We start from the raw sequence: 24339 nt of genomic DNA, 5'->3' as shown, positions 1-24339 counted from the left end.
CTCTGCCCCACACCCTGAGCTTCGGGACAACTGAGGGGCACAGAGCGGGCGCTGGTGGGAACGCGCGCGGACGCACCTGTGGACGCACCGCACGCAGACCCACACCCGTGGGGAGCCGGGGGGAGGGCCCCACCCAGCCACGTGTTTCCAGGGACCGGCACAGACTGGCGCAGCCTTCCCGTCGGCCCCGAAGGACCCGCACCCCACCCCCGTCCCCTTGGCAGTTACTTACTAGGCTCGCACTTAAAGGACACCAGGAGGTATTTACTGCGTCCTGGACAAAGGTCGGGTCCAAACACGCGGCTGTTGACCAGGAGGTGGCAGGCCCGCTGGTTCTGGCACTCGTCCAACACCTTCTAGAAAGAGGGTAGAGAGGGGACGGGCTGGTGAAGCGCCCGGCGCCGTGGGCCCCCGCACGCCGGACAGCTGGGGCCTGGGCCCACACGGCCAACTTCCCGCCACTACGCGGCGACCAGGCGGCCCTGGCCCCGTCCTTCCCCGAGGCGGCTGCCTGGTGAGGCCGCGCCCGGCCGGCGGGGCACCAGCCTCTCGTGCCTGGAGGGAGCCGCTGCTCACAGCCGGGGCCTTGCTGCGGCCGGCGGCTCTGGGCCTGTGAGCGGAGCATTGAGAGGGGTTCAGGGCCTCTCCGGTACAGTCCCTGGCTTTCAGGCTCAGAGGGCTCTGAGGACCAGGGATCCTGGTCGTAGCTCCTGACCCCAGGGACCCAGGACAGAGCACGCAGCATCTGGGTGAGAGGTGGTGTCGGGGGCCTGAGAGGCGCAGCCCCAGACCCAGGCAAACAGGTACAATCGGGAGAGCGGGGTCCCCTGCCTGCCTCGAGGGCACGGACCCACCGCTGCCCCAGGGGCAGTTTCTAGGAGAAGCCCGGGCTCTGCCCAGCGTGCGGCCGGAAGGTTCCTTCACATCTCCCGAGTCTCGGCAACTCACCGCTCTGGGCGAAGACGCCCCTGGACGCTAGGAGCCCGAGCACCGGGCACAGAAAGGCCAGCGTCTCGCTGCGGGTCTCCCGCTTCCCGGCCCCCAAGCACTGCCCGTGACAAAGGACACCAGGGACGGTCCCAAGGTCCACCTGCTGCTGTCGGCCGATGTGCCCAGGCCCACGAGCTCGTCTGGGTCGCCACGTTCTCATGGCGGCTCCGTGAAGGAGGCCAGCCAGGCGGCCCTGCCTCCCAGTCACCTCGGGGCCCCCGCAGGTGTGTGTGAAACCAGGGAACATGCCAGGAGAGACCCCGAGGACCCACAGATGACCGAGCACATGGTCACGGCCGAGGGCCCTGAAATGACTCAGCTCTCAGGCTCTTCACATGACAACCACAGAGCGAGACCAGAGGCAGGGCTGTCTCCAAACTGTGTCACAGCTGGACAAGCAGAGGGGACTTCCTGTTGACATCCAGTCCCGGGCGGGGTCGGCGCAGGCGCTCCCCGTGGGGCACCCCCTCCGAGGAGACGCCTCGTAGCTCCCAGATGCGGTTTACAGGACGGAGGCCCAGGGTCCCCAATCTCTGGAGGAGCCCTGCACAGGGACGCTTTCTGCAGATACGCCCGCAGCATCTGGACTGTCTGCAAATGCTCACGGGCCAGCAAGGGGGCGCCGTCCCCCTCACGCTGGAGGTGCCAGGGACAAGTGGGCAGGGCAGCTGGGCGGGGAACAGGGCTCCTGGAGAGGCGCCAAGGGGGGCGTGGGGGCAGGTGGCCCCCGGACAGTGACTGTTCTCTCAGAAGCAACACTGAAACCGCATCTCGGGGACTCAGGCAGACACACCGGCTACTCAGCTGGAGCCTGTGGCCATCACACGGCCACCCAGACACTAGGTGCTTGGACGGAAAGCAATGAGCCGGGGGAGACATGGGAAAGGCCTCACATCCCAGGTCACCTCTGCTGCTCCGCTGGGGCCCTGGGCCGAGCTACCCGGACGAAAGCGAAGTCCAGGCCCCTCGGTCCTGCTGCAAAACGTATCTTGACCCACCTTTCCCGCGCCTGCAACGTGGAACTGGCAGCCAGTGTGCCCGCCGCCCTGACCTCAACGGAGTCGCGTGGCGCGCTGGGGGCATTCGAAACGGCTAAGGCCAGCGGCTCCGGAGCCCTGGCCCACGGGCACAAGGCTGAGGGCCCTTGGAGTGCCGGCCTGGGGCACTGAGAGCCACGAGGGTCTGAAATCACCTCTGAAGCTGCTGTTCCGACCTCGTCCTGCACCAAGTCTTCCCCTGATGCGAACCACAGAAAGGGTGGCTCAGCCGGCCCGCCCCTCCGCCCCCAAGTTCCGGGTACTGTCTGCAGCATCCAGAGGCTCCCTGAAGCTGCTCCAACAAGGACACGATTTGCCTACGACTGGAAAGCAAACCCTGAACACACACGACAACCGTCGACTCCTCCCTCCCTGGGGTGCGTTCTGTGAATGGCGGTCGGGGCCTCAGACGTCTGCCTCACCGAGTCCCGGGGTGTCCACTAAAGAAGCTTGTTCTGCCCTGCCCACCGGGGCACTGAGGGACGCTGGAGCCCAGCGGGACTGCCCTTTGCCGGCCTGCAGGGAGGAGTGTGTCCGTGCCCTGGACACAGTCACGGCGCCGTGTGCCGGGGGGCTCTCCAGCAGGTGGCAATTCTGCTTCGACTTTTTGAGGAAAGGATCCGTTTGAGAAGCAGATAATGGCTCACCCGCAACAGCGGTGATCGGCACAGATTACAAGTTCCGTGGGTCAGGCTGGCTTCGAGAGGGACCGAGAGACAGAGAGAGGACCCTTCCATCTGCGCAAACACCCGAGAGACGCAGTACCTGGAAGGTGGTGGGTGCCACGCAGGTGAGGCCGTCCTCCCTCTGGGCGGCGGGCTGCTGCGCACCGCACGCTCGGTGGCCGTGCCCGTAGAACGCCGACTGCACACTGATGGCGGAGTGCCGCGGGCACCGCAGGGTCAGGTGGGCACCGTCGCAGGCGTAGGCCGTGTGGTTCTGCAGGAGTTTGCTCAGGTAGCCTGGAAAACATGCGGCGGTTACAGCAGGCCGGGAACTCGCCCTCCTTCCCAGAGCCGAGCAGGGGGACCTCGGCCCCCCCGGGAAGGGGCTGGCCGGCCGGGGAGATGTGGCGGGAGACAGGACACCACCCCAGGCCCGGAGCTGGGCCGAGGGAGAGAATGTCACTCTTCCGCTGGGCTGGACACCTGGGTCCGGGCTGGCCTCTTGGGAGGCTCGGAGGTTCTGACCCTTCAGGGGGTACTAACGGGGTGTCCAGGCTGTAAGACGTCCTGCAGCATCACTGGGAAGCAGGCAGGGCTGACTGGGTGTCCCGTGAGCCTGGAGGTGCCTGTCCTGGGGAGACCCTGCTTCTCTGATGTCCCGCTAGCTGGCCGGGCCCTCCTGCAGGGAGGGGGTGCCGTCTCCCACCACGGGACCACTCCTGGGCCTGCCTGAGCCCCGGAGAGGAAAGCAGGCGGGGCCCCCAGCTCGAGGTGAGAGCCTGTTCCGAGTGGAGGGGACAGGAACGGTGGGGGCTGTGTTATGGGGGTGTCCCCCTAAATTCCTGTTCACCAGGGACCTCGGAATGTGGCCTTGTTTGCAGATGGGGTCATTCAGGTGTAGTTAGCTATGATGAGGTCATACTGAGGTGGGGGTTCCTCAAGGCACTGGGACCGGTGTCCGAAGAGGAGACAGTGCGGAGACGGGCGACGCAGCTATGGGCACGGATGACCGAATGGCCCGCAGTCCTGACGAGCGGCAGCGGCCAGGAAGGACCCTCCCTGGCCCCTCGGGGACATACGCCCGGCGGCACCTGGACCTCAGACTTGAAGCTCTGGTTCTGCAGGAGCAGGAACTGCGCCGTCGTCACCCCCGGCTGTGACCACCTGTCGGAGCCCCGGAATCTGGCACAGGTGCCAACCGGGCCGGACCTGGCTCCGAGGAGATGAGGTCCGCTGGCCTGGCGGGCGTGGGCGGCCCGGCCGCTTCTCAGAAAGGAGGAAGGCGGGTTCAACCCCACCGGGGTTCCTCTCCTCCTCCTCACCTCGAAGGTCACGCAGGCGGCCGGGAGGGGAGCCAGGGACTTTCTGGGGAGGTGTGTGGGAGGAGGCCTGGCAGCCGTCCGAGGGCGGGAGGGGCAGACAGTCCCAGGACTGCCCCTTCCCACACGCGGCTGGGCTTCAGTTCCTCCCGGTCAGGTCTCCACGTCCTCAGAACCGCTGCTCTGGGCAGAGGCTGCCTGGGGCTCCCGGAAGTCACACAAGGGACCGAGGTGGTCTAGTGTCCGGTCCCACGGGGCACCCAGAGTTCTCTGAAGAGGCACAGGGACCCAGGCCTTGGCTCCTAGACTGCGGCCCTGCCACACCCACGGAGACCAGCCACCCGCGTGCGGTTCACCTGGAGAAGCGCGGTCTAGCTCCTACAGCAGAGTGACGTCGGGCACGAGAGCCAGGGTCCTGCCTGGCAGGACCACGTCCTCACTCTGTCCCTGCCAGGTGCCGGAGGGGCCCGGGCCGACAGTCTGTCACCCAGCAGGGAACGCAGGCAGGGCCTGATAAAGTCCAGCCTCCTCTGTGGGACCTCAGCACCCGGACGGCCACCCCAGGCCAGCACCACCCTGGAGCTCCCCCAGCTGGCCCCCCACTCAGCTCTCTTCAAACTCGCCTTCAATCCTCTCGTCTGTCCCCCGACTCTCACCAGGACCATACTGCATGGCCAGCGGGCTCAGGTGTTCAATTAGTTCTGGGAGCGAGGCTTTGGCCTCACGTCCATGGCTTGTCCCAAAGGCCATGTGTGACTCTAGCTCGGAGGACATGATGCTAAGGCCGTGGGGGGGGGGGTGGGGCACGGGGCAGAGCTGGGGACAGGGGACTGCCTGCTCCGAGTCTGCTGTGCGGGCCCTGCCTTCTCCTGCGGCGTGGGGGCCGTCCCCGGAGATGGGGCTTCCCCTGCCCACCGGTGCATGTTCGGGGGCCCGGAGGCAGAGGCTCGGTGTGGCCCGTCCGGCACATCCGTCCTGACACTGGGCAGGTGCGTGTAACACCCGCCGGCCCTCAAAGCCGTTCGAGACCAGTCCGGCTCTTCCTGCAAAACCCTGCGCCTCCGTCCAGACGGCACGACGCGTCCAGCACTAAACCGAAGCGAGCTACGAGGTCACAGAACAACACGGTGGCCCCAAGCGCGTGTGCCTGAGGGACAGAAGCCAGGCTGAAAAGGCTGCACGCTGTGTGATTCCAGCTACGGAACGTTCTAGAGAAGATGGTGGAGACAGAAGAGGACGGCTGGGTGCCGGGCGTGGGCGGGGAGGGAGGGAGAAGGGGGCACAGAGGAGGTTCAGGGCCGTGAGACCGTTCTGTGTGACACAGTGCTGACGTCTGTCAGAACACAGAGACTGTGCGGCCCCAGGAGGGAGCCCTGGTGGGAACGACGAACTCTGGGTGATGGTGAGGGCATGTGGGTTCAGGACTGTGCCGAGCGGACGCGCTGGCTGGTGGGAGATGCTGATGACGGGGCCGGGGGGCAGGGTATATGTGACCTCTGAGCTTCCTGCTCCATTTAGCTGTGAGCCTAACCGCTTAAGAAGGCAAGTCTGTACAAAAGGGAAAAGGGATGCAAACCCACTGTGCCCCCTGGAGGCACGTGGGGGGCTCAGGAAGCCGCCCCATTTCCCCGTGTGCAGGGCGTGTACGTGCTTCGTTCGGCAAAAGTGCACCCGGCTCCACACTTAGGGCCTGTGCGCTCTTCTGTAGCTGGTACACAAAATGTTTGTTCGAAAAACCTCCTAATACTTTTATTTTTTTTATCCTCACCCGAGGATATTTTTTTCCATTTTTTATACAGATAGAGTGGGAGGGAGAGAGAGAGAGAAACATCGACGTGAAGGGACACATCGAGTGGCTGCCACCCGCACGACCAACCAGGACCAGTGACAAACTGCAACCGAAGTACGTGCCCTTAGCGGGAACCGAACCCGGGTCTCTCCGGACTGCAGGCCGACGCTCTAACTGCTGAGCCAAACTGGCCAGGGCTCCTAATACTTTTAAACGGATAAAGTCCAGGCACCGTGGAGCCTGGGGTGATGCACAGCAGGGTGAGTTGTGCAAAACCGTCTGCGGCCGACCACAGGCATGTTTGCCGCTCTTCTGGGGACAGCAGGGCACCAGCCTCCCAGCTCCGGTCCCCCGGGCGCATCCCTGCCCCTCATCCTGCCGGGCCACGTGCCAGGCTGTACGGGGTCAGGAAGGACGACAGACCGAGGCTTTCGGCCATTCTGGGAGGCGTGTGGGGTGGGGTGGGGTGGGGACAGAGCCTGTGTGGAGAGGTCGAAAAGTGAGTGGAACTTGGGGACATCCCAGGTGATTCCTGCAGACAAACGGCCCCAGCAGGGTGCCCACAGGGGCCAGTCCCCGGGACCTGGGATATGTCCCCTGACGCCGTAAAAGTGACTGTACGTGTCGTGATGGAGGAGACATGGGTGATCCGCGAGGGGCCGGCAGAATTACAGGGGTCCTGATACAAGAACGTCCCAGTCGGGCCACGGGACCAGAGGTCGGAGGGGTGCGGCCAGGAGCCAGAGTGGGCGGCCCCTGGGTACGGGAGATGGAGGAGACCAGGGTCCCTGCGGCCCACAGAGGCGCAGCCCAGCTGGCACCGGCTTCCAGGCTCTGACCGTGGAGTGGGAGGGCACAGACTGGAGGGTGCTGAGGACGACTGTGTGGTGGGGTCACAGCGGCCGCAGGGAACAGCTGTAGCTGACACAGGTGACTCAGCCGCGTGTGCGGACGAGGAGAGATTTGTGAGAACCGGTGTCCGGGGAGAGATTTTTTAATTTTATCGCCCGAGGATATTTTTCCATTTATTTTCAGACACCGTGGGAGGGAGAGAGAGCGAGGGAGAAACATCGACATGAAGAGACACACCAACTGGCTGCCTCCTGCACGACCCTGACCCAGGGCTGGGGACGAATGACAACCGAGGTACATGCCCTTGGCCGGAATCAAACATGTGACTCTTCTGTCCGTGGGCCGAGGCTCTGACTGCTGAGCCAGACCAGCCAGGGCCAGGGAGAGATTTTTAAATTCTTGTAACTGGGGCCCTGGCCGGTCTGGCTCAGCGGTTAGAGCGTGGCCCATGGACCAAGGGCACGATTCCAGTTCGAGTCCGGTCAAGGCCATGTACCTCGGTTGCAGTTCGTCCCTGGCCCTGGTTGGGTTGTGCAGGAGGCAGCCAGTCGGTGTGTCTCTCTCACATCGATGTGTCTCTCCCGCCCTCCCTCCCGCTCTATTTGAAGATAAATAGAAAACATCCTCAGGTGAGGATAAAAAATACTTGTAACTAGCCCTGGCCGGTTTGGCTCAGCAGGTGGAGCATTGGCCTGCGGACCAGAGTCTCCCAGGTTCGGTTCCCAGTAGGGGCACGTACCAAAAGAATAAAAGTCATTATCAAAAATATTGTAACTGGGTTCAAGTTGAGAGAAGCGTGTATGTGTGTGTGTGTGTGTGTGTGTGTGTGTGTAAACACACACCGACAGGCTCTAGGTCACAGGTAAGTCACGTTTATCGCTCTGTTGAGGTCGAACACATCTGAAAGTTCTGTGAGCCCCGGAGAGCCTCAAGGTCCATGTGAGGCAGGCGGGAACACGGGACAGGCCCAGGGGACCAGCAGGTCACAGGGTGCGGCTCCAGCAAGCTGCAGAGGCAGGAGGTGGCACCCCAGGGATGGAAGATGGAGACACTGCAGATGACGGACATGTCCATGTCCACGAGGTGGCCGGGTGGGTGGAGGGGAGGGTTACTGGATGTGAGCGGTCGTGGAGTAAGAGGGAAGAACTCCGAGCAAGTGTCTCCCGGGATGCAGGCAAGACCCGCTGCCCAGGTGACCTTGAGCAAGGGCAGACGACACGGCCCTGCTCCGTCTCCCGCTGCCCCACTGCCCCAGTGAGTAGGTGTGCTCCCAGAATGACCATGGCACCGAGGGTCTGTGCACTGGGTCCGCTACGAGCCCCGCAACTCGGGTGGTCTGTCAACAGGAATTCATTCTCACGGTCTGGAGGCGGGAATCCAAGGTCAGGGCACCAGCAAGGTCAAGGGCTCAGAGATGGCCCCTTCCTGCTGCCCCTCACCCAGGGCCCAGGACACCCTCGCAACGGGAGGAGCGGACTCATGACAACTCCCTCCTGACCCAGTCACCCCTCCCAAGGCCGCCACCTTAGGGGCTAGGATTTTAAAATACGAATTTGGGGGCGGGGGGAGCACAAACATCCAGACCCCAGCACTCAGCTTCCCCGCACCCTGGTTTCCGGCCTGGTCAAATGAGCCTTTTCACAGAACGACCGCAGCCGGCGCTTTGCTGCCGGCTCTCTCGGCACCGAATGTCCCGCGGTGCTGGGTTCTGACACCGGCTCTCTCTCTCCGTGCCCTTGCCCGTCTCCACACCAGCGCTGCACTTGTGGGCAAACGTCTGCTGCCCTGAACGAGGCGGAACCCAGTGCTTGAACCTGGGTGGCCTGGAAATGCGCTATTGATCGCTCAAACGGGGGAGGGGGAGCAGGGCCTGTCATCGGCCTCACGCCAGGGACCTCGGGGCCCTGGCATTTCATCCAGGACACTCCCTTTCCTGGTGGCGCTCCCACCACGGCTACAACCACAGCCGTGGCCAGAATGTCCCTCAAAGGCTCCCCCGAAAGGCTCCCGTTGGGCAAACCTTAGAGGCGTCGACATCAAGGCCTCGGTTCCCCTTTTCTGAGAAGTGGGTGGAGACTTCTCGGGGACGTGAACCCTGCTAAGGGCGGCAGGAGCTCTCCTCTGCCCTCAGGACGACGGGGGGTCGCTCGGGGATCCCCATCGCCGTCACATTTACCAGGAAAGCCCACTTCTACCCAGAGAACCCAGCGGCCAGAGCGCAGCCAGAAGGGACGTGGCTGACCTTCGCAGCGCCTGGGTGTGTGCCCACGTGTCCCAGGGAGGGACAGGTGCCACGCCGGTCGAAGGAGGCCTGGGACACACTGAGCTCGGACCACGGTGGGAAGAAGTCCCTTCAGGACCTCTCACAGCCCAGCTGGGCTGGCCGGGAGGGACACGCAGGGACACTCTCCCGCTGTTCCTGAGGGAACTTGCCCTGATTCCTGAACCGTGGTCAGCGCTGGGACCCGCACCGAACTCGGGGACTCAGCGGCCACGGCAGACCCCTCGTGGCTGTGGGCTCCTCCTGAGGCCGGGGACAGACAGGGAGGAGGAGCGGAGACCAGGGTCGCGTGGGGATTTTAGTTGGAGCCCGTGACCCTCAGCTCGTGGAGGGGGTGTCCCCGAGCATCCCCTGGGACCCGGGCACAGCCCTGAGGTGTGGCGAATCTCCGAGATCACAGCTCCCCTGGAGCCGGTGCCCGGCGGACACCAGCCAGCCCTGTCCGCTCTGCGCTGCTGCTGGGGAGCTCGGGCCAGACCTGCCCTGCAGCTGCCCTCCTGGCCCAGAAAGGGCTCTGCTGAGTCTGGAGAGAAAGGGAGTCCCTCCCTCCCTCCCTCCCCCCTCCCCCTCCTCCCTCCCTCCCTCCCTTCCTTCCTTTCCCTCCCTTTCTCTCCTTTCTCTCATTCTTCTTCTAATAATGAAGGTTTTAAAAGTTACTAATATTTAGAAGAGACCAAACAGGCTGACATTCCTCCTCTTTGTTTCCTGGGCCCAGAACCCCCCACGGAACACCACCCACCGCCGTCACTCTGGTCCCAGATCCACACTAAAGTCCCCTCATCACCAGGGGCCAATTTCACAACCTTACTTCTGGGAAGAGAATGGAATTCAATTCCATTGTCCTCGCCGCCCCCTCTTTATAAAAAATAAGTAAAGTGACACCGTCTCCCCCACCCCCCAGTTAATGCTTCAGATAAGAGACTACACCCTTTTATTCACAAATACTCAAAGGTGTTGCTACATGTTTGAGGTTCTTTTCCAAAAAAGGGTGTTTTTTCTTTTATGTTTGTAAGTGTGTCTAGAGAATTGGCAAGAGGCCGGGGAGGGGGCAGCCCACGCGTCGAGAGCGGTGAGTCAGTGCTGCGGGGGTCAGGACCGCCCCACAGCGGGTAAAGGGCTCGAGGCTGGGCACTCCACACCCACGCGATTAAGATCAAAACGTGAACTGAGACCTCGGTTTAAGACCTTTCTCCAGCCCCAGGTTTGGCACCAACATTTGCACATGGAGGCTGAGCAGGAAGAGAACAATAGCCACAGCCTGCTCCTCAGATCCTTGAGGAATCGCCAAGGGGCCATGACCGCTCTTAGTGATGCGCTCAGACCCTGATCCCAAGACCCCCCAGAGGACAGAAGGGACCAGACAGTCTCCCTGGGGCAGAGACAACACATTTTCTTCCGGAGCCCCAGGGAGAAGCGTGCGGTTCTGCCTCCCTGGTGATACCATGGCCAGTGGGAGGTCTGGCCAGAGGAAAGGGGCACAAGTGATATCTGCCCCTCTCAAGTCTAACCCCTGAGAGCGCATGTGACACTCCACTCCCTCTCCCTCCATCTGCTGCCACACGTGGAAGAGACAAGGAGCTAGGACAGACCCTGAGGACGCAGATGACCGAGGCACAAGATGGAAGGAACCTGGGTCCCTGAATGACAGCATGGAGCACAGCCTCGCCCGTTTTCTCATGATGCCAAACCACTGCACCAGCAAGAAATAACGCTTCATTCCGTTACTCCTCTGAGATTTGGGAGTTGTTGGTTTCAGCAGCTGCCCCCCCACCACCACCACTGCAGCGTCCTGTGGGACGGAGAAAGCTAGCAGGGCTTTGAGACGCACCAAACGCATCTCACTGGTTTGTGATGGTGTTGTTGGCATCATAACTGAATTGAGCCGAGTTACCAACGAAATAAAAGGGATTGGGGGTTTCATTCATGAGTCCACTAGTCACCATTGTTCACCACTGACTTTTATAAACGGGATTAGCGCCTGGCCGGTGTGGCTCAGTGGATGGAGCGTTACGCCGTGGACTGAGAGGTCCTGGTTTGATTCCCTGTCGGGGTACATGCCCGAGTTGTGGGCTCGAGCCCCAGTAGGTGGCGCGCAGGAGACAGCAGATACATTGTTATTTCTATCTCCCTTCCTCTGTCTCTAAAAAACCAATGAAAACATATTTGCCCAGCCGGTGTGGCTCAGTAGACTGAGTGTCGTCCCCTGGACTGAGAGGTCCCAGATCGATTCCTGGTCAGGGCATACGCCTGGGTTGCAGGCTCGATCTGGGAGGGGGTGCGCAGGAGGCAGCCAATCAATGTTCTCTCTCACATCGATGTTTATCTCTCTCTCCCTTCCTCTCTCTCTAAAAAAATCAATAAAAACATTTAATAAATAAGATAAACGCGGGATTAGGGGAAGGCAGAGATTGGTGGGCCCTGATGGGATGCTCACAGACAGGCAAGTCCCTGCACAATGATGAGTGTGGGGGAGGGGACAGGACTGTGGGCAGACTGGTGTGGTTTGCCAGAGCGCACTGGCCCAGGATAAAAAGTGCCCAAGCGTGTGTGTGGGGGGGTGGTGACGCTGCAGGCTATGATGTAGGGAACTCAGGCTTTGGAATCCCTCGGATCAGATACCTGTTTGGGCACGTCGAATAGCTCAATAGCCTCTTTAGAACTCAGTTTCCCCATCTGTAAAATGGGAGCCCCAGGCCGGCCTCACAGGGTTGGTGCAGGGGGTGAGAAACAGCGTAAGCGGGGCACACCCAGTTCACGCCCCAAGGAGCGCGGGCGTGTCTGAGGACAGTGACGCGGACACCCAGCTTTGGAACAGGGAGCCCAGGGCAAGGGCCAGGGCGAATCACTGCTCCGGGCTTAGCCTTGGTTCGGCCGTAGGACAGAGACACCCGGTGAGACAGGAGGTGACGTCTGCTTCCGTGGCCCACGCACCGGGCCTGAAAGGGGGCTCGTCTCCGCCACAGCAACGGTGCCGTCCAGCGCTTGTCCCAGGTCTGGGGTGCGGGGAAGCATTTTTCACGGAAACAGCAAGAATCTCCCTGGGACGACCAGGCAGGGCGGATCCGGACAGGCGTGCAGGCCTCTGACATCCCCTTGCAGCCAACGGATTCCTGAGACCTGGTTCCCGACCAGCGTGTCTTCAGGCACTAAGCGACTCTCTGACAACGACCTGCTTGGTTTTCTTCAAGCCAAATAAATACGGTTTCCAAGGGCGTAAAGCAGCAACAACCACACCAAAACGCCACAAACACCCACGCTTGCCGTTGTTCAAGAGCAGGTGAAGGAGCCCCAAGTGCGGGTGACTGACGCTCTGCACTCTGACCCACAGTGGAGAAGATGACCCTGGACGTGGCTGCTAGCATGTGGCCAGTGTCAGCAACCCGGCTGTCCCCGACTCCCCCGCCCTGAGCGATGAGCGTCTTCCCCCTTTCGGGGGGCACCGCGTGGCAGCGTCTGAGTCCTCAGCGGGCCTTCTCCCCTCCCCGGGACTCTGAATCCTTGCATTCAGCGCTGGTGGCTGATAGTTACCAAATGCTCTCTTTCCTCCCATCACCTGTCTGCTCTCCAGCCCACCCCTCTGCCAGCCCCAAACTGTTTCCTGTAGCGTCCTAGGTTCTGAGTGGGTTTTCCTGTGTGGATGCCCACGGGCACATGTATGTGTCGGCTTTCAAATCCTGTGCCTGCCTAAGCATGTGTCCACACGTGTCGATCCAACCCACTCAGACGAAAAGTCCTTCTGTGACCGGGGCCCCTTCTTACCCGCTGGCCTCATCGCCGGCCACCTGCCCTTCGGCCCCGCCACAGTCTTCCTGTTCTCAGACCAGGCCAAGCATGGCCCCCACCCCACCCCGCCGACCTCAGGACCTTTGCTCTGGCTGTTCTACCCTGAAACCTTCTTCCCCCACGCATCTGCTTTCTCCCTCCCTCCTACTCTGTTCAAACGTGGCCCACGAGACAGCCCCCCCGTCTACAAAGCAGCTCACCTCCTGCCCCCCGTTCTCACCCCATAAGACGTGGTGTCGGTGTCTCCCCTTTTGCCTTATTTTCTAAAATATGTTTTTATTGATTTCTTTTTTTTGGAGAGAGAGAGAGGTAGAAACATTGATGTGAGATAGAAACATCGATCAGCTGCCTCCTGCACACCCCCCACGGGGGATCGAGCCCACAACCTGGGCCTGTGTCCTGACGGGAATCCAACCAGGACCTCTCAGTCCAGCGGACGGCCCTCCATCCACTGAGCCACACCCACTGGGCCCCTTTCGCCTTATTTATTGCTCATCCCCAGCCTCTAGAAAGAGTCTGATGGGCGGTAGGAAGGCGGTTTTCAAATGAGTGGTGAGAGTGGGTGATGCGGGCGCGTGCTGGTCCTCGGTGAAGATTAACGAGAGCGGAGCAGAGCAGCGGATGGACCCGCCAGCCGCCGACGCCCCCCCGACTCAGAGCTCTCTGCGTGGCGTGGTGTCCATTCTTAAGCCTTCCTGTTTCCCTCATGCCTCCACACCCCCCGACGGGCTGTGAGCAGGGGCCAGGAGCCCCGGTGACGAGGCTGTCGCTGCCTCGGGTTCCCCTCCGCACGCTCCCCTGGCCGCAGGCTTCGAAGGCACCACCTGACCCCAGCAGGGGCCCTGCTCGGGCCTCCCTCCCTTCCCTCTCCAGTGGGATTTCCGTGGCCACGGCAGAGTGACGCTTAAAGACTCCAAGAAAAGGACGTGCTCCTTCATTTACAACATGTAAAATGCATATATGTATACACACAGATACAAAAAGAGAGGGAGAAGGGTATCAATCAATGGATTAAAAACTACTCTAGCACCCTGGCCGGTGTGGCTCAGCAGTTGGAGCGTCGGCCCGCAGACCAACGAGTCACCCATCTGGTTCCGGTCAAGGGCATGTGCCTCGGTTGTGGTTCATCCCTGGCCATGGTCAGGTCATGTGGGAGGCAACTGGTCAGTGTGGCTCTATCACATCGATGTTTCTCTCTGTCTCTCTCTCTCCCTCCCACTCTATCTGACGATGGATGAAGAAATATCCTCGGGTGAGGAATAAAAAAAAATTTTTTAAAACTACTCTAGCCCTGGCTGGTTTGGCTCAGTGGTTTAGAGCATCAGCCCTGGGACCCAAAGGTCGCGGGTTCGACATCCCTGGGCCATTCGGGAGGCAACCAATCGATGGGTCTCTCTCACATCGATGTTTCTCTCTCTCCCCCTCCCTCCCTCCCTTCCACTCTCTCTAAAAATCAACGGGACTCTCCTCGGGTGAAGATTAACAATAACTGAAAATGAAACATGCGGTGTTGGACTTCAATGACAACCTTATGATGACACCCACCATTTCATTTTGAACTTTGTACCTTTCACCCAGTTTCCAAATCCTATAAGAGCGAGCAAGCGCCTTGCTCGGTAACCAGGTACCAAGCCCACACAGTTCTTCAGCGAACCCCGTCTGGATCAAATTCGTCCAGAAGTAACTGGATCAACCCCCATTTGCCCCAAGCATCGAAACAGATCACTTTTTCTTTTCTTTGGGATGCAGAGTAACCCCCAAACCTCAGAGTACGCGCGCGGTGCATTCGATAACTTAATGCAACGTTTTACCAGCACTTAAAACTCAGATATGAAATCTACACTCAATCTTTTCTGCTTGAGGGTGGCCAAGCTGGTGGCTCCAGCCCCATGTACAACAAAAGACTCTCAGAAACACTCAGGGAAGCTGACCAACCAGAAGGCCGGCGCGCGGGTGTGGGGGCGGACAAGTGCCCGTCAACGCCAGCCTGCCGGGCTCACACCTGCACTCCTGAGCCGTGTGGGCCGATCAAGGTGCATGCGATAGTTCAAGGCAGGAAGGAAGACTTCAGGCCGTGCCCTGGGCACGCTATTTGGTTAATTGGGGAATTACATAGTGATTTGATGGCTCGTGATAACAAAACCGTGTTTTTTTTTAACTTCGGGGAGGATGTTTAGAGAGTAGCACTAAACACCTCCACAGCTGTTCAGAGGTTCCAGCGGCTGGCGTGAGGGGCCAGCAGGGAACGTTCTCAACCCGAAACAGGTGTGCACAGCGCATCCCGGGGGGCTGGGCTGGGAACAGGTGTACACAGCGCATCCCGGGGGGCTGTGCTGGGAACAGGTGTGCACAGGGCACCCCGGGGCTGGGCTGGGAACAGGTGTGCACAGGGCATCCCGGGGCTGTGCTGGGAACAGGTGTGCACAGGGCATCCCGGGGCTGGGCTGGGAACAGGTGTGCACAGCGCATCCCGGGGGCTGGGCTGGGAACAGGTGTGCACAGCGCATCCCGGGGCTGGGCTGGGAACAGGTGTGCACAGCGTATCCCGGGGGCTGGGCTGGGAACAGGTGTGCACAGCGTATCCCGGGGGCTGGGCTGGGAACAGGTGTGCACAGGGCATCCCGGGGCTGGGCTGGGAACAGGTGTGCACAGCGCATCCCGGGGGCTGGGCTGGGAACAGGTGTGCACAGCGCATCCCGGGGCTGGGCTGGGAACAGGTGTGCACAGCGTATCCCGGGGGCTGGGCTGGGAACAGGTGTGCACAGCGTATCCCGGGGGCTGGGCTGGGAACAGGTGTGCACAGCGCATCCCGGGGCTGGGCTGGGAACAGGTGTGCACAGGGCATCCCGGGGCTGTGCTGGGAACAGGTGTGCACAGCGCACCCCGGGGCTGTGCTGGGAACAGGTGTGCACAGGGCATCCCGGGGCTGTGCTGGGAACAGGTGTGCACAGGGCATCCCGGGGCTGTGCTGGGAACAGGTGTGCACAGCGCATCCCGGGGCTGGGCTGGGAACAGGTGTGCACAGCGCATCCCGGGGCTGGGCTGGGAACAGGTGTGCACAGCGCACCCCGGGGCTGTGCTGGGAACAGGCAGTGGCAGTGTACCCCTTACCGCCCCCTTGAGTTCGGCGGAGGACTGCGGACAGGAGGGTCTGGCCGAGCGCCTTCGGTCTCACCTGAAATTAAGGGATCTGACAGCATTTCTTCCCTCCCTTCTACTTACTCCCCGGGAGCAGTGGAGGGTGGGCGGATGTAAAGAAATACGGCGCCCACAGGGCAATTAGGCTGGCCCGCCCCACCTCTATCTCCCTCCTTAATTGCGTCTTTGGCACACTCGCCAGTAATACTGAAGCAGGCTCAGCTTCACCAGTGGCCCCAGGGGCTCGCTGCTCCCCCACCTCCTGTGGGCCCTCATCCACTCTTCCACAGCCCCCCTGTGTGCCCGGTTGTACCTGCGACTGCCCTCACCTTACCCTGGTGTTCTTTTTATTTTTAATCCTCACCCGAGGATAGTCTTCCATTTTATCTTCAGGTAGACTGGGAGGGGGTGGGGTAAGGGTAGGGGGAGGAGGGAGGGAGAAGGGGAGAGCGAGAAACATCGATGGGTTGCCTCCCACACGACCCCGACCAAGGCCAAGGCCGGGGACCAAACTGCAGTCGAGGTACATGCCCTTGACTGAAATTGAACCCGAGACTCTTTGGTCTGCAGGCCGATGCTCTAACCGCTGAGCCACACCGGCCAGGGCCCTGCTACTGCCGATCTGCCGCTGTGTGCATACACCGCAGGGTGACGCTGAGTGGTCACGGCTCTCCCTGGGAGCCCAGGTGTGCCTGCTCTGTCCACCACCCTCCAGGAGCCTCTCTTCCAGCCCCGGCTCCTGCCGTCTTCCAAGGGGTCCAGCTGAGGGCCGTCCTGACCCTGGCTCATCGGTCCACACAGCCGGACCTCGTAATTTGCAAATTTCGTGTTTGCAAACCCACCTACTTGCTAATGCTCATTTGGAACCCCAGAAATGAGAATGCGCGGGGCTCCCTGGCCGTTCCTGGACGTGCACGGAGCGGGCACAGCAGCGTCGCCAGCCTGCCCGCTGGACCCCGCCCGGCAAACCAGGTGCCGCTCTGCCCTCAGCTTGGCTCACGCTGCCAAGTGGCCTTCACGGTTCCCACGTTCGTGCCCTGTGTGTGGGATTCTGCTGTGCAGAACGTCCTGAGAGGGTGCTGAGGGCGGTCCGGGGCCCTGGCACAGGGGGCAGGCGGGCCTTCCGGAGAAGACGCAGGTGTCACAGTCGCTTGTGCAGGCCGAGCCACGGTGCTGCCGGCCTCGTTCAAGGTTAATAATCAACGAGATCTATTCAATGAGGTGTCTTTAAACAGGAACACACGTGATGCACGACCTGTATTCCCGGAATGACGGTGGAGCGTTTGGGGATTCCGTGTGGAGAGCAGAGACCGTGTGGAGCTGACGTCCCCCTGCAACACGCCCACGCGCGACCGAGCAGATGTGCACCCACGCAAGGCTAGCTTTCCAAACGGGCCCTCTCTACGCGTCAATGTAACGTGTGAAGTGCTTCCTGGGGCCACCCTCGGGACAATCTCCACGGGCAGGCGCCTCTGATTTAAATGCTCGTCACTTAAATTCCACCCTTTCAGCAGGATCTGCACCTTTGCAGAAAGTGCTGCCCTGTCCTCGCCCACCACCCTCCTCACACGCACTGAGCCGCCGGAGGGACTTCATTCTCAGCCAACGGGGCAAGTCTCCCTCCGACTGCTGGCCCCGAACCTCTTCCCCAGGTGCAAGGGCCCCACTAACCCTGGACCCTGGAAAAAGGGTGGCGGCCCAGCACCTCTCCCCACGTTACCACAATACTGTGCTTCGGGGACCGTAAGCGCCGGTGGCAGAGGAAATGTGGGGTGCACGGCGGGCAAGAGGCAGTAACAGCACCGGGGGCCGGGAGGGCTTCCAGGTGTAGGTGATGCCGGACAGAGAACAGAGCCGACCAGGCAAGAGGGAGCCTCGTTCAGCGGGGCAGCTGCGCAGGGGCTGGGGGAGCCCCGGACGTGCAGCGGCCCACGGGGAGGCCGCAGCAGCCACGGTGCCCTGCAAAGGAGCTCACGTGTCCACCCGAGGGCCGGGCGGGCTTGTCCGCAGGCCAGGGGAGCGGGTCAGATGCACAGTTCAGAGGACTCTTCCCGTGGCCTGTGCCCGGTGGACCAGAGAGGCCCGTGAAGGAACGGGGTGCGTGGGAAGGGGTGCAGGGGATGAGCACTGCATTGGGCCCCCTCAGAGGCCCCCCGGTGTGATGCTCCATGGCCATCACCCTCGTTTCTAATAACTGTCTTTGAGCCCGTGTTCGTAAATGAGCTTGGTGGGACGATGGGGCATGTGCGTGGGCAGAGGAGACCCCACAAAATGAGGTTCCACATTCCATCCTCCATTTCATGTCGTGTTCGAGATGTCCTGAGCGTGGGGTGCTGGGGGACCCGCCGTGAGGCTCCAGCGAGCAGCAGGGAAGATGTTACGCCCCGGCCGAGTGACAGACCCCGACAGCGCCGGCAGGGTCAGAACCTGCTTTGAACGAGGACAGAAGGCCCTGCAAGAACTCGGAGCCACCAAGAAATGCCATCGAGCCTTTTCATCACGCCGCTCGCCTGCACGAGCCCGGCATGCACGCAGAAAAAGACGGCGCAGCAGGAAGGCAAAGGCGGGGGCCCAAGCGTCTGTGCCTCCCGGCCCTTCCTTGCACACCAGCCCTTCCTTGCACACCAGGGAGCCAGGTGGGGCCCAGCAGACACAGGGACAGGACCTGTGCGAGGTGACAGTGTCATTGCCGCCATTCCGTTCACCTTGGAAATGGGCCCAGCAGCCCACGCGCACGACGGCAAACCCAGTGCATCACTCACGACGCTCCCCGTCGCTGAGAACAGCCCAAGGACGGCTGAAAAGCACCTTCACCCATGGCCGTTGGAAAACAAAATTTTAAAAAAAGGAAAGAAAGTGAGCAAATACTCATCTACGAAATGGAGGGAATATTCACGCCACACCTCAGGGTCGCGGTGCAGACTAAACAAGCCGGTGCCCGGGAGGCATCATAGCTCTGCCACCCTCGTCCCGGTAGCGCCAGTGACAAGATGCCGCCGTCCGGGTGACAGAGACACAGAACCGTGCTGTTGCCGAGGTAGAGGCTCGACGCAGGTGTGAGGGATGGGCTCCCTCTGAGGCTCCGGGGAGGGTCTGCCCGGGCCTCTCGTAGCTTCTGGTGGCTCTTCAGCTGGGGCGGCGGAGCCCTGGCCTCACCTGCATTGTCCCGTGTGCACCTGTGTCCGCGTCTCCCGTTTATAAGGACGCCGGTCCCGTTGGATCGGGGCCACCCTAGTGACCTCACCTGCGCTTGCTCACCACGGCACATGGAGACCCTGTCTGCACAAAGGGCACACTCACAGGCACGGGTCGCACTCGGCGTGCCCAGCGCCAGCTGCCTATAAACCTCACCTTCGTCACTGCTGTCCCCCCACCACCACCCCCAGCGTCTGTTTCGTTCAAAGGTGTGAGAAAGAGACCGAGACAGACAACTGCAGTTCGGGGAACTTGAGTTTGTTGTGGTCACACTCTCCACAAGGTGGCATGTCTTGGGAGCCCAGGTGACGGCAGATTCGGTGACATCAGGGATGGGGACACAGAACAGAAAGTGACACACTCCTGAGAACGAACCAAGGACAACCGTGGGCAGAAACGCTGCCGCAGAGCGGAACCGGCTCCCTGCCCTGTGCTGCAGGACGCCGCACACCGGGCGGGCAGAGATGCACACCGGCCCCCCGGACCTCCACCGGTGCAGCTCCCGACACACGGGGAAGGAAAACCAAGTTCCAATCACACAGAAACACGGAACGGGTTCAGTCCGCGGAGCCAAACGTCTCCTGAGCCGGCAGCAAAGCTAAGCTGCCGTGTTCCTGGAACGGCACGAATCACCCTGATCTGGAGACACACGAGAGAACGAACAGCCGCGTTCCAGCCTCACAGACGGGGTTCTGGGGCTGACTGGGAAGTGAGCAATCCCTCCCGCCCCCGAAGAGGCAGGTGGGGTGCTCGGCGGGCCACAGCTTAGGACAGATGCTCAGTTCTGGACTGGAGGACCGAAAAGCAAGACCTGAGTCCCCTGCACACAGGCGGCAGGCAGGGCAGCCCTCAGTGCAGCCACAGTGAGCCCGTGTCCCTCCCACTGGCCCCTAACCCGCAGCCCCTCCCCCAAGCCTTGCCCTGTCACTTCATCCCAACTCCAGGAGGGTTGGCGGTGCCATCTCTGGACTCGGTCCCCTGGCCAGAGCTCCAGGTTCTGCCTGTCCCCCTTCTGCCTTAAGACTTGCTTATCCGAGTCCAAGACCCTTACCGCCCTGCTGGATAAGTTGCTGACTAAAATGGCCAATCCGTCTGTGTGGGCACAGCTGATGGCATCTAAGAGGCCCGTGCCCCCCCAACATCAGTGCTCCGTGAGGGGCTCGTGGGGCCGGTGCGCGGGAAAGGCTGTGTGGCCGCTGGTAGGGGTCCTGCCCACACGCTGAGAACAGACCAGGAAGAAACACCAGCAGAACCCGGCCCACGGGACAGCCTGCGAGACGACCATCTCGTCATCTCACGAGAGACAGAGGCTGGGACTGGTCTGGGTCTCCAGGGGACGCGAGACGTGAGGACGGAGAACGGCACGCGAGCCAGATTTCCCAGTGTCTGCAGTGTGTCGGGGCCCACTGGGGACCTCCCAGGGAGGCCCGTGCATCAGGGGACGGCGCGTGGCGGGGGGTCGCCGGATTCTGACCGTGGACCTCGGCTGGGTCCCTGTCCTTGTCCGCAGCGTTTAGGAGTGAAGGACAGTCTGTCTGCCGCTCAGAGGAAAACAAAGCGAGGCAATCAAAGGGGAACACTTGGGGAATCCGGGAGAGGGTGTAAAAGAAGACTTTGTACCGTTCCTGCAAGTGTTCTGTCCGGGAAAACAATCATGAAGATTTACTAAGCACACAGACGGACGTGAAAGTGGGCAGCTTCCCCTGCAGCTCGCGGCCTGGCTGCCCAGCGGCGTCGCCCTGCAGAGGCTCAGCCTCCAAGCCCAGGCCCTGCCCAGAGACCCCGATTCCCTCAGCCTGGGAGGAGCTCAGACCCCAGCACAACAGGAAAGCGTCGGCCAGGAGACCAGCACGAGCCCAGAGGGGTAACGAGCAGCCGGGTCAGCCTTGCTTTGGTCAGGAGGAGAGTTCTGGGCGGAGGGCTTTCTGGGCCCCGTCTTGGTCCTGTCACCAGTTAGCTGGGGGACATCCTGGCAAACCCCCTTCCTGAGCCCAGCCTGGGCCCTTCGGCTATAGGACGAGGCTGACCAAGAGCTGCCAACAAGGCAGAACGAGCCATGCAGAAGGTGGGCGCATGACCCAGTGACTCACCCCCCTGGCCCCGGTGCCCCGCAGCGGGCTGGCACAGGGTGGCAACCTGAAATCCTTACGCCCCGGTGGCAGGTTAAGTCACCGTGCGGATGACTCCCTGCAGCCCTCTCCCTTCACAAGGACCGAAATCGGGGAGGGTTCTCTGCACTGGAGCTGGAGAGGACACAGGGCCCCACCTGACCCAGCGAGGCATGCTGGGAGGCCACACTCCAGAGGGGCAACCGAGGCACCTGCCGCTGGTCCCTCCGTGAGACAGGCCTGCCAGGGCTCTGTGGGAAGAAGATGCCCTCCTGAGAGGTAAGGCCAGAGGCCTCGCCCACGGCCCAGACCTCCTCCTGTGCCCAGCTCCGCCCACCAGAGGCCACGCCCACAGCCCAGACCTCCTCCTGTGCCCAGCTCCGCCCACCAGAGGCCCCGCCCACGGCCCAGACCTCCCCCTGTGCCCAGCTCCGCCCACCAGAGGCCCCGCCCACGGCCCAGACCTCCACCTGTGCCCAGCTCCGCCCACCAGAGGCCCCGCCCACGGGCCAGACCTCCACCTGTGCCCAGCTCCGCCCACCAGAGGCCCCGCCCACGGCCCAGACCTCCACCTGTGCCCAGCTCCGCCTACCAGAGGCCCCGCCCACGGCCCAGACCTCCACCTGTGCCCAGCTCTACACTTCTGGACCCTGCTCGGTCCTCTGAAACCGCACTGCTCAGAATGGTGGCCCTGGCCACGGGGGCTGCTGGGCCCTCGAGACGAGGCCAGTCTGCCCGGAGACGGACTGTGAGTGTCAATCCCAGGTCTTCATAAGCAAAAAGGACCATAAACGGCCTCATTATTGATTTGTTCAAAATGTTGGTTAACGCTGACATGATAATACTTGGGGTACATTGGGTGAAACAACATTTACTGTGGAAACCACGTCGCCTGTTTCGTTACCAGTGTGGCTGCAGGGATATTTAATATCACATACATGGATCACACCAGATTACACCAGACTGTTCTGCCCTGAAGTCTGCATCCTGTCCTCTGGGGACATGTTCCTGGCGGTAACTGCATTAACGTCCGATCGAGGAAGGATTTAGCTCGCAGCGGCACCAGCCCCGGGCCCGAGTCCTGCGCTGAGAGCTGCTCAGCCCTTCCCCTGAGGTCCTCCAGCCCGTGTGGCTGCAGACTTACTCGTCCCCACAGCCCCGGAGGTGCGATGTTGCCGGGAGATGTCCATTTCTCACAACGTGCCTGAGTAATGAGAATTACATTCATTTCCATCCTCGGCACTGCCATTGTAACCCAGTCTGTGAGGCTGAATCGCATTCGACACTCTTTTTTTTTTTTTTAAATCCTCACCGAGGATATTTTTTTTCCATTTATCTTCAGGTAGAGTGGGAGGGAGAAAGAGAGGGAGAGAGAGAAACATGGGACGTGAGAGAGACATGTCGATGGGTCGGCTCTTGCACGACCCCAACCAGGGCCGGGGACCGAACCGCAACCGAGGTACGTGCCCCTGACCAGAACCGAGCCTGAGACTCTTCGGTCCGTGAGCTGACGCTCTAACCGCTGAGCCGAACAGACCAGGGCGACATCTGACGTTCCTAAAACTCTCGATGAACATGTCAGACTACATGTGCTCCACCTAACCCTTCGCCTTCCCAGGGAAAGAGCGTGTGGCGGTGAAGAAAAATGTCATCAAAGACCCCAGGCAGCCACAGGCACATTCCAGAAGGCTCCGCACGGTCGCAGGGACATCTGACGTTCAGGTTCGGTTCGAAGGTCACTGTCCGACTGCTTGCTGGAGAGGAAAAACCCCTTGCTGTGTGTGTGTGTGTGTGTGCCACACACTTCCGAGCCATTAAGCAGCAAGGACTTGCCCTTTGACCAGGCCTTCCTCACAGGGGCACCCTGGGGTGCGCAGAGCCAGGGGTTACTCAGTGCTCTGCTTCTGGGGACCGACCTTCTTGTCCATGGCCGGGTTTTATCTCGGACCCAGCCTGATACAATCCACGCTGTGGACAGGGTCTCCATGTTCAAGTTCCCACTATGCAAAAAACCCTTCAGTTCAGTGACTGTCCAGGTCTCGAAGGGACTTTTCTGGAAAGCGGGAACAAGAACATAAAGGTTGTCCTGCCGAGGACCGGCGGCCTTAGATGCAGGACCCCGGGGACGGGTTTGGGTGACAGTCAATCCCTCCGCGGGGACTGACACTGGGCGACAGGGTGAGGAATTCCCGGCCCAGAAGCTCACAACCGGTTCGCAGTTCAGCCGGATCCAGAGGTCCGCTGCGGCTTCGGCTCTTTCGTTACAGATACGGTCTGCAGTCTCCGTGAAGGAGAGAAGACAGAAACAGGGAGGGCGACACAGTGAGGTCTGCACGCGGGAGGGAGATCCCCGCTCCCTGTGTCATGTCCTGGGGAGGGCCCAGTAGAAAAGACTGTCTTCACTGGAGAGTGTTCCTGCCCGTCTGTGTGACACCTGTGCCCAGAGCAGATGCCGATGCACACAGGGACACTGATGCTGTCTCCAGGCCTGCAGTTTCGAAACGGCACTGGGTGCCCTGGCCGGTGTGGCTCAGCGGTTAGAGCGTCGGCCCACGGACCAGAGAGTCCCGGGTTCGGTTCCCGCTAAGGGCACGTACCTCGGTGGCAGTGTGTGCCCGGCCTTGGTTGGGGTTGTGTGGGTGGCAGCCACTCGATGTGTCTCTCTCACATCGATGTTTCTCTCTCTCTTCCTCCCGTTCTCTCCCTCCCACTCTAGCTGAAGATAAATGCAAAAATGCATTGGGTGAGGATGAAAAAACAAACAACACATTGGAAACAAGACGACCTTGCAAGAAGATGCTCTAAATATATGTGTGTGCTATATACGCGCAGAGAGAGCGACCGGTGGACAGTCGCACACACACACACACATCTACATACAACACTATGTTTACATGTACGTCAGTCCACTTGCCCTCACTTTCCATGCAGGGAGCTGGTTCGCGTTAAAGACACACCGACTGCTCAGGAACACGGCGCCTTACACAGGGGCATGGAGAAGAGGCTCTGACTTCTTCACGGGAGCAGATCCTGAGGCCGCCGTGGGCTGGCGCGAGAGGAGGGGCCAGCCCCCACGGGCGGCACCCCCCGAAACACCCTCTCTGAAACAGTTCTGACAGCCCCACTGCTCCCTGCAGTGCCAGGAACTACACAATAGACCTTTTTTTTTTTTTTTGGACAAC

At 61.1% G+C, this 24339-nt stretch overlaps 1 protein-coding gene across 2 annotated transcripts in view; it reads right to left on the bottom strand.

Annotated features, from left to right (window-relative positions):
* EVA1C (eva-1 homolog C) overlaps nucleotides 1–24339 on the bottom strand; it is a 65114-nt gene that overhangs the window by 29343 nt on the left and 11432 nt on the right. For both annotated transcript variants that reach the window (XM_036243531.1, XM_036243532.1), the window contains exons 2-3: nucleotides 2793–2989; nucleotides 233–356 (exon numbers count right to left, since the gene is read on the bottom strand). In XM_036243531.1, coding sequence (XP_036099424.1) covers nucleotides 233–356; nucleotides 2793–2989 — 321 coding nt within the window. The remainder of the gene's footprint in view (nucleotides 1–232; nucleotides 357–2792; nucleotides 2990–24339) is intronic.

This window comes from Molossus molossus, unplaced genomic scaffold, assembly GCF_014108415.1.
Source record: "Molossus molossus isolate mMolMol1 unplaced genomic scaffold, mMolMol1.p scaffold_m16_p_5, whole genome shotgun sequence".
Taxonomy (NCBI): Eukaryota; Metazoa; Chordata; class Mammalia; order Chiroptera; family Molossidae; genus Molossus; species Molossus molossus.
Note: the sequence above shows the minus strand (reverse complement) of the source record. Positions and strands in the feature narration are given on the sequence as shown.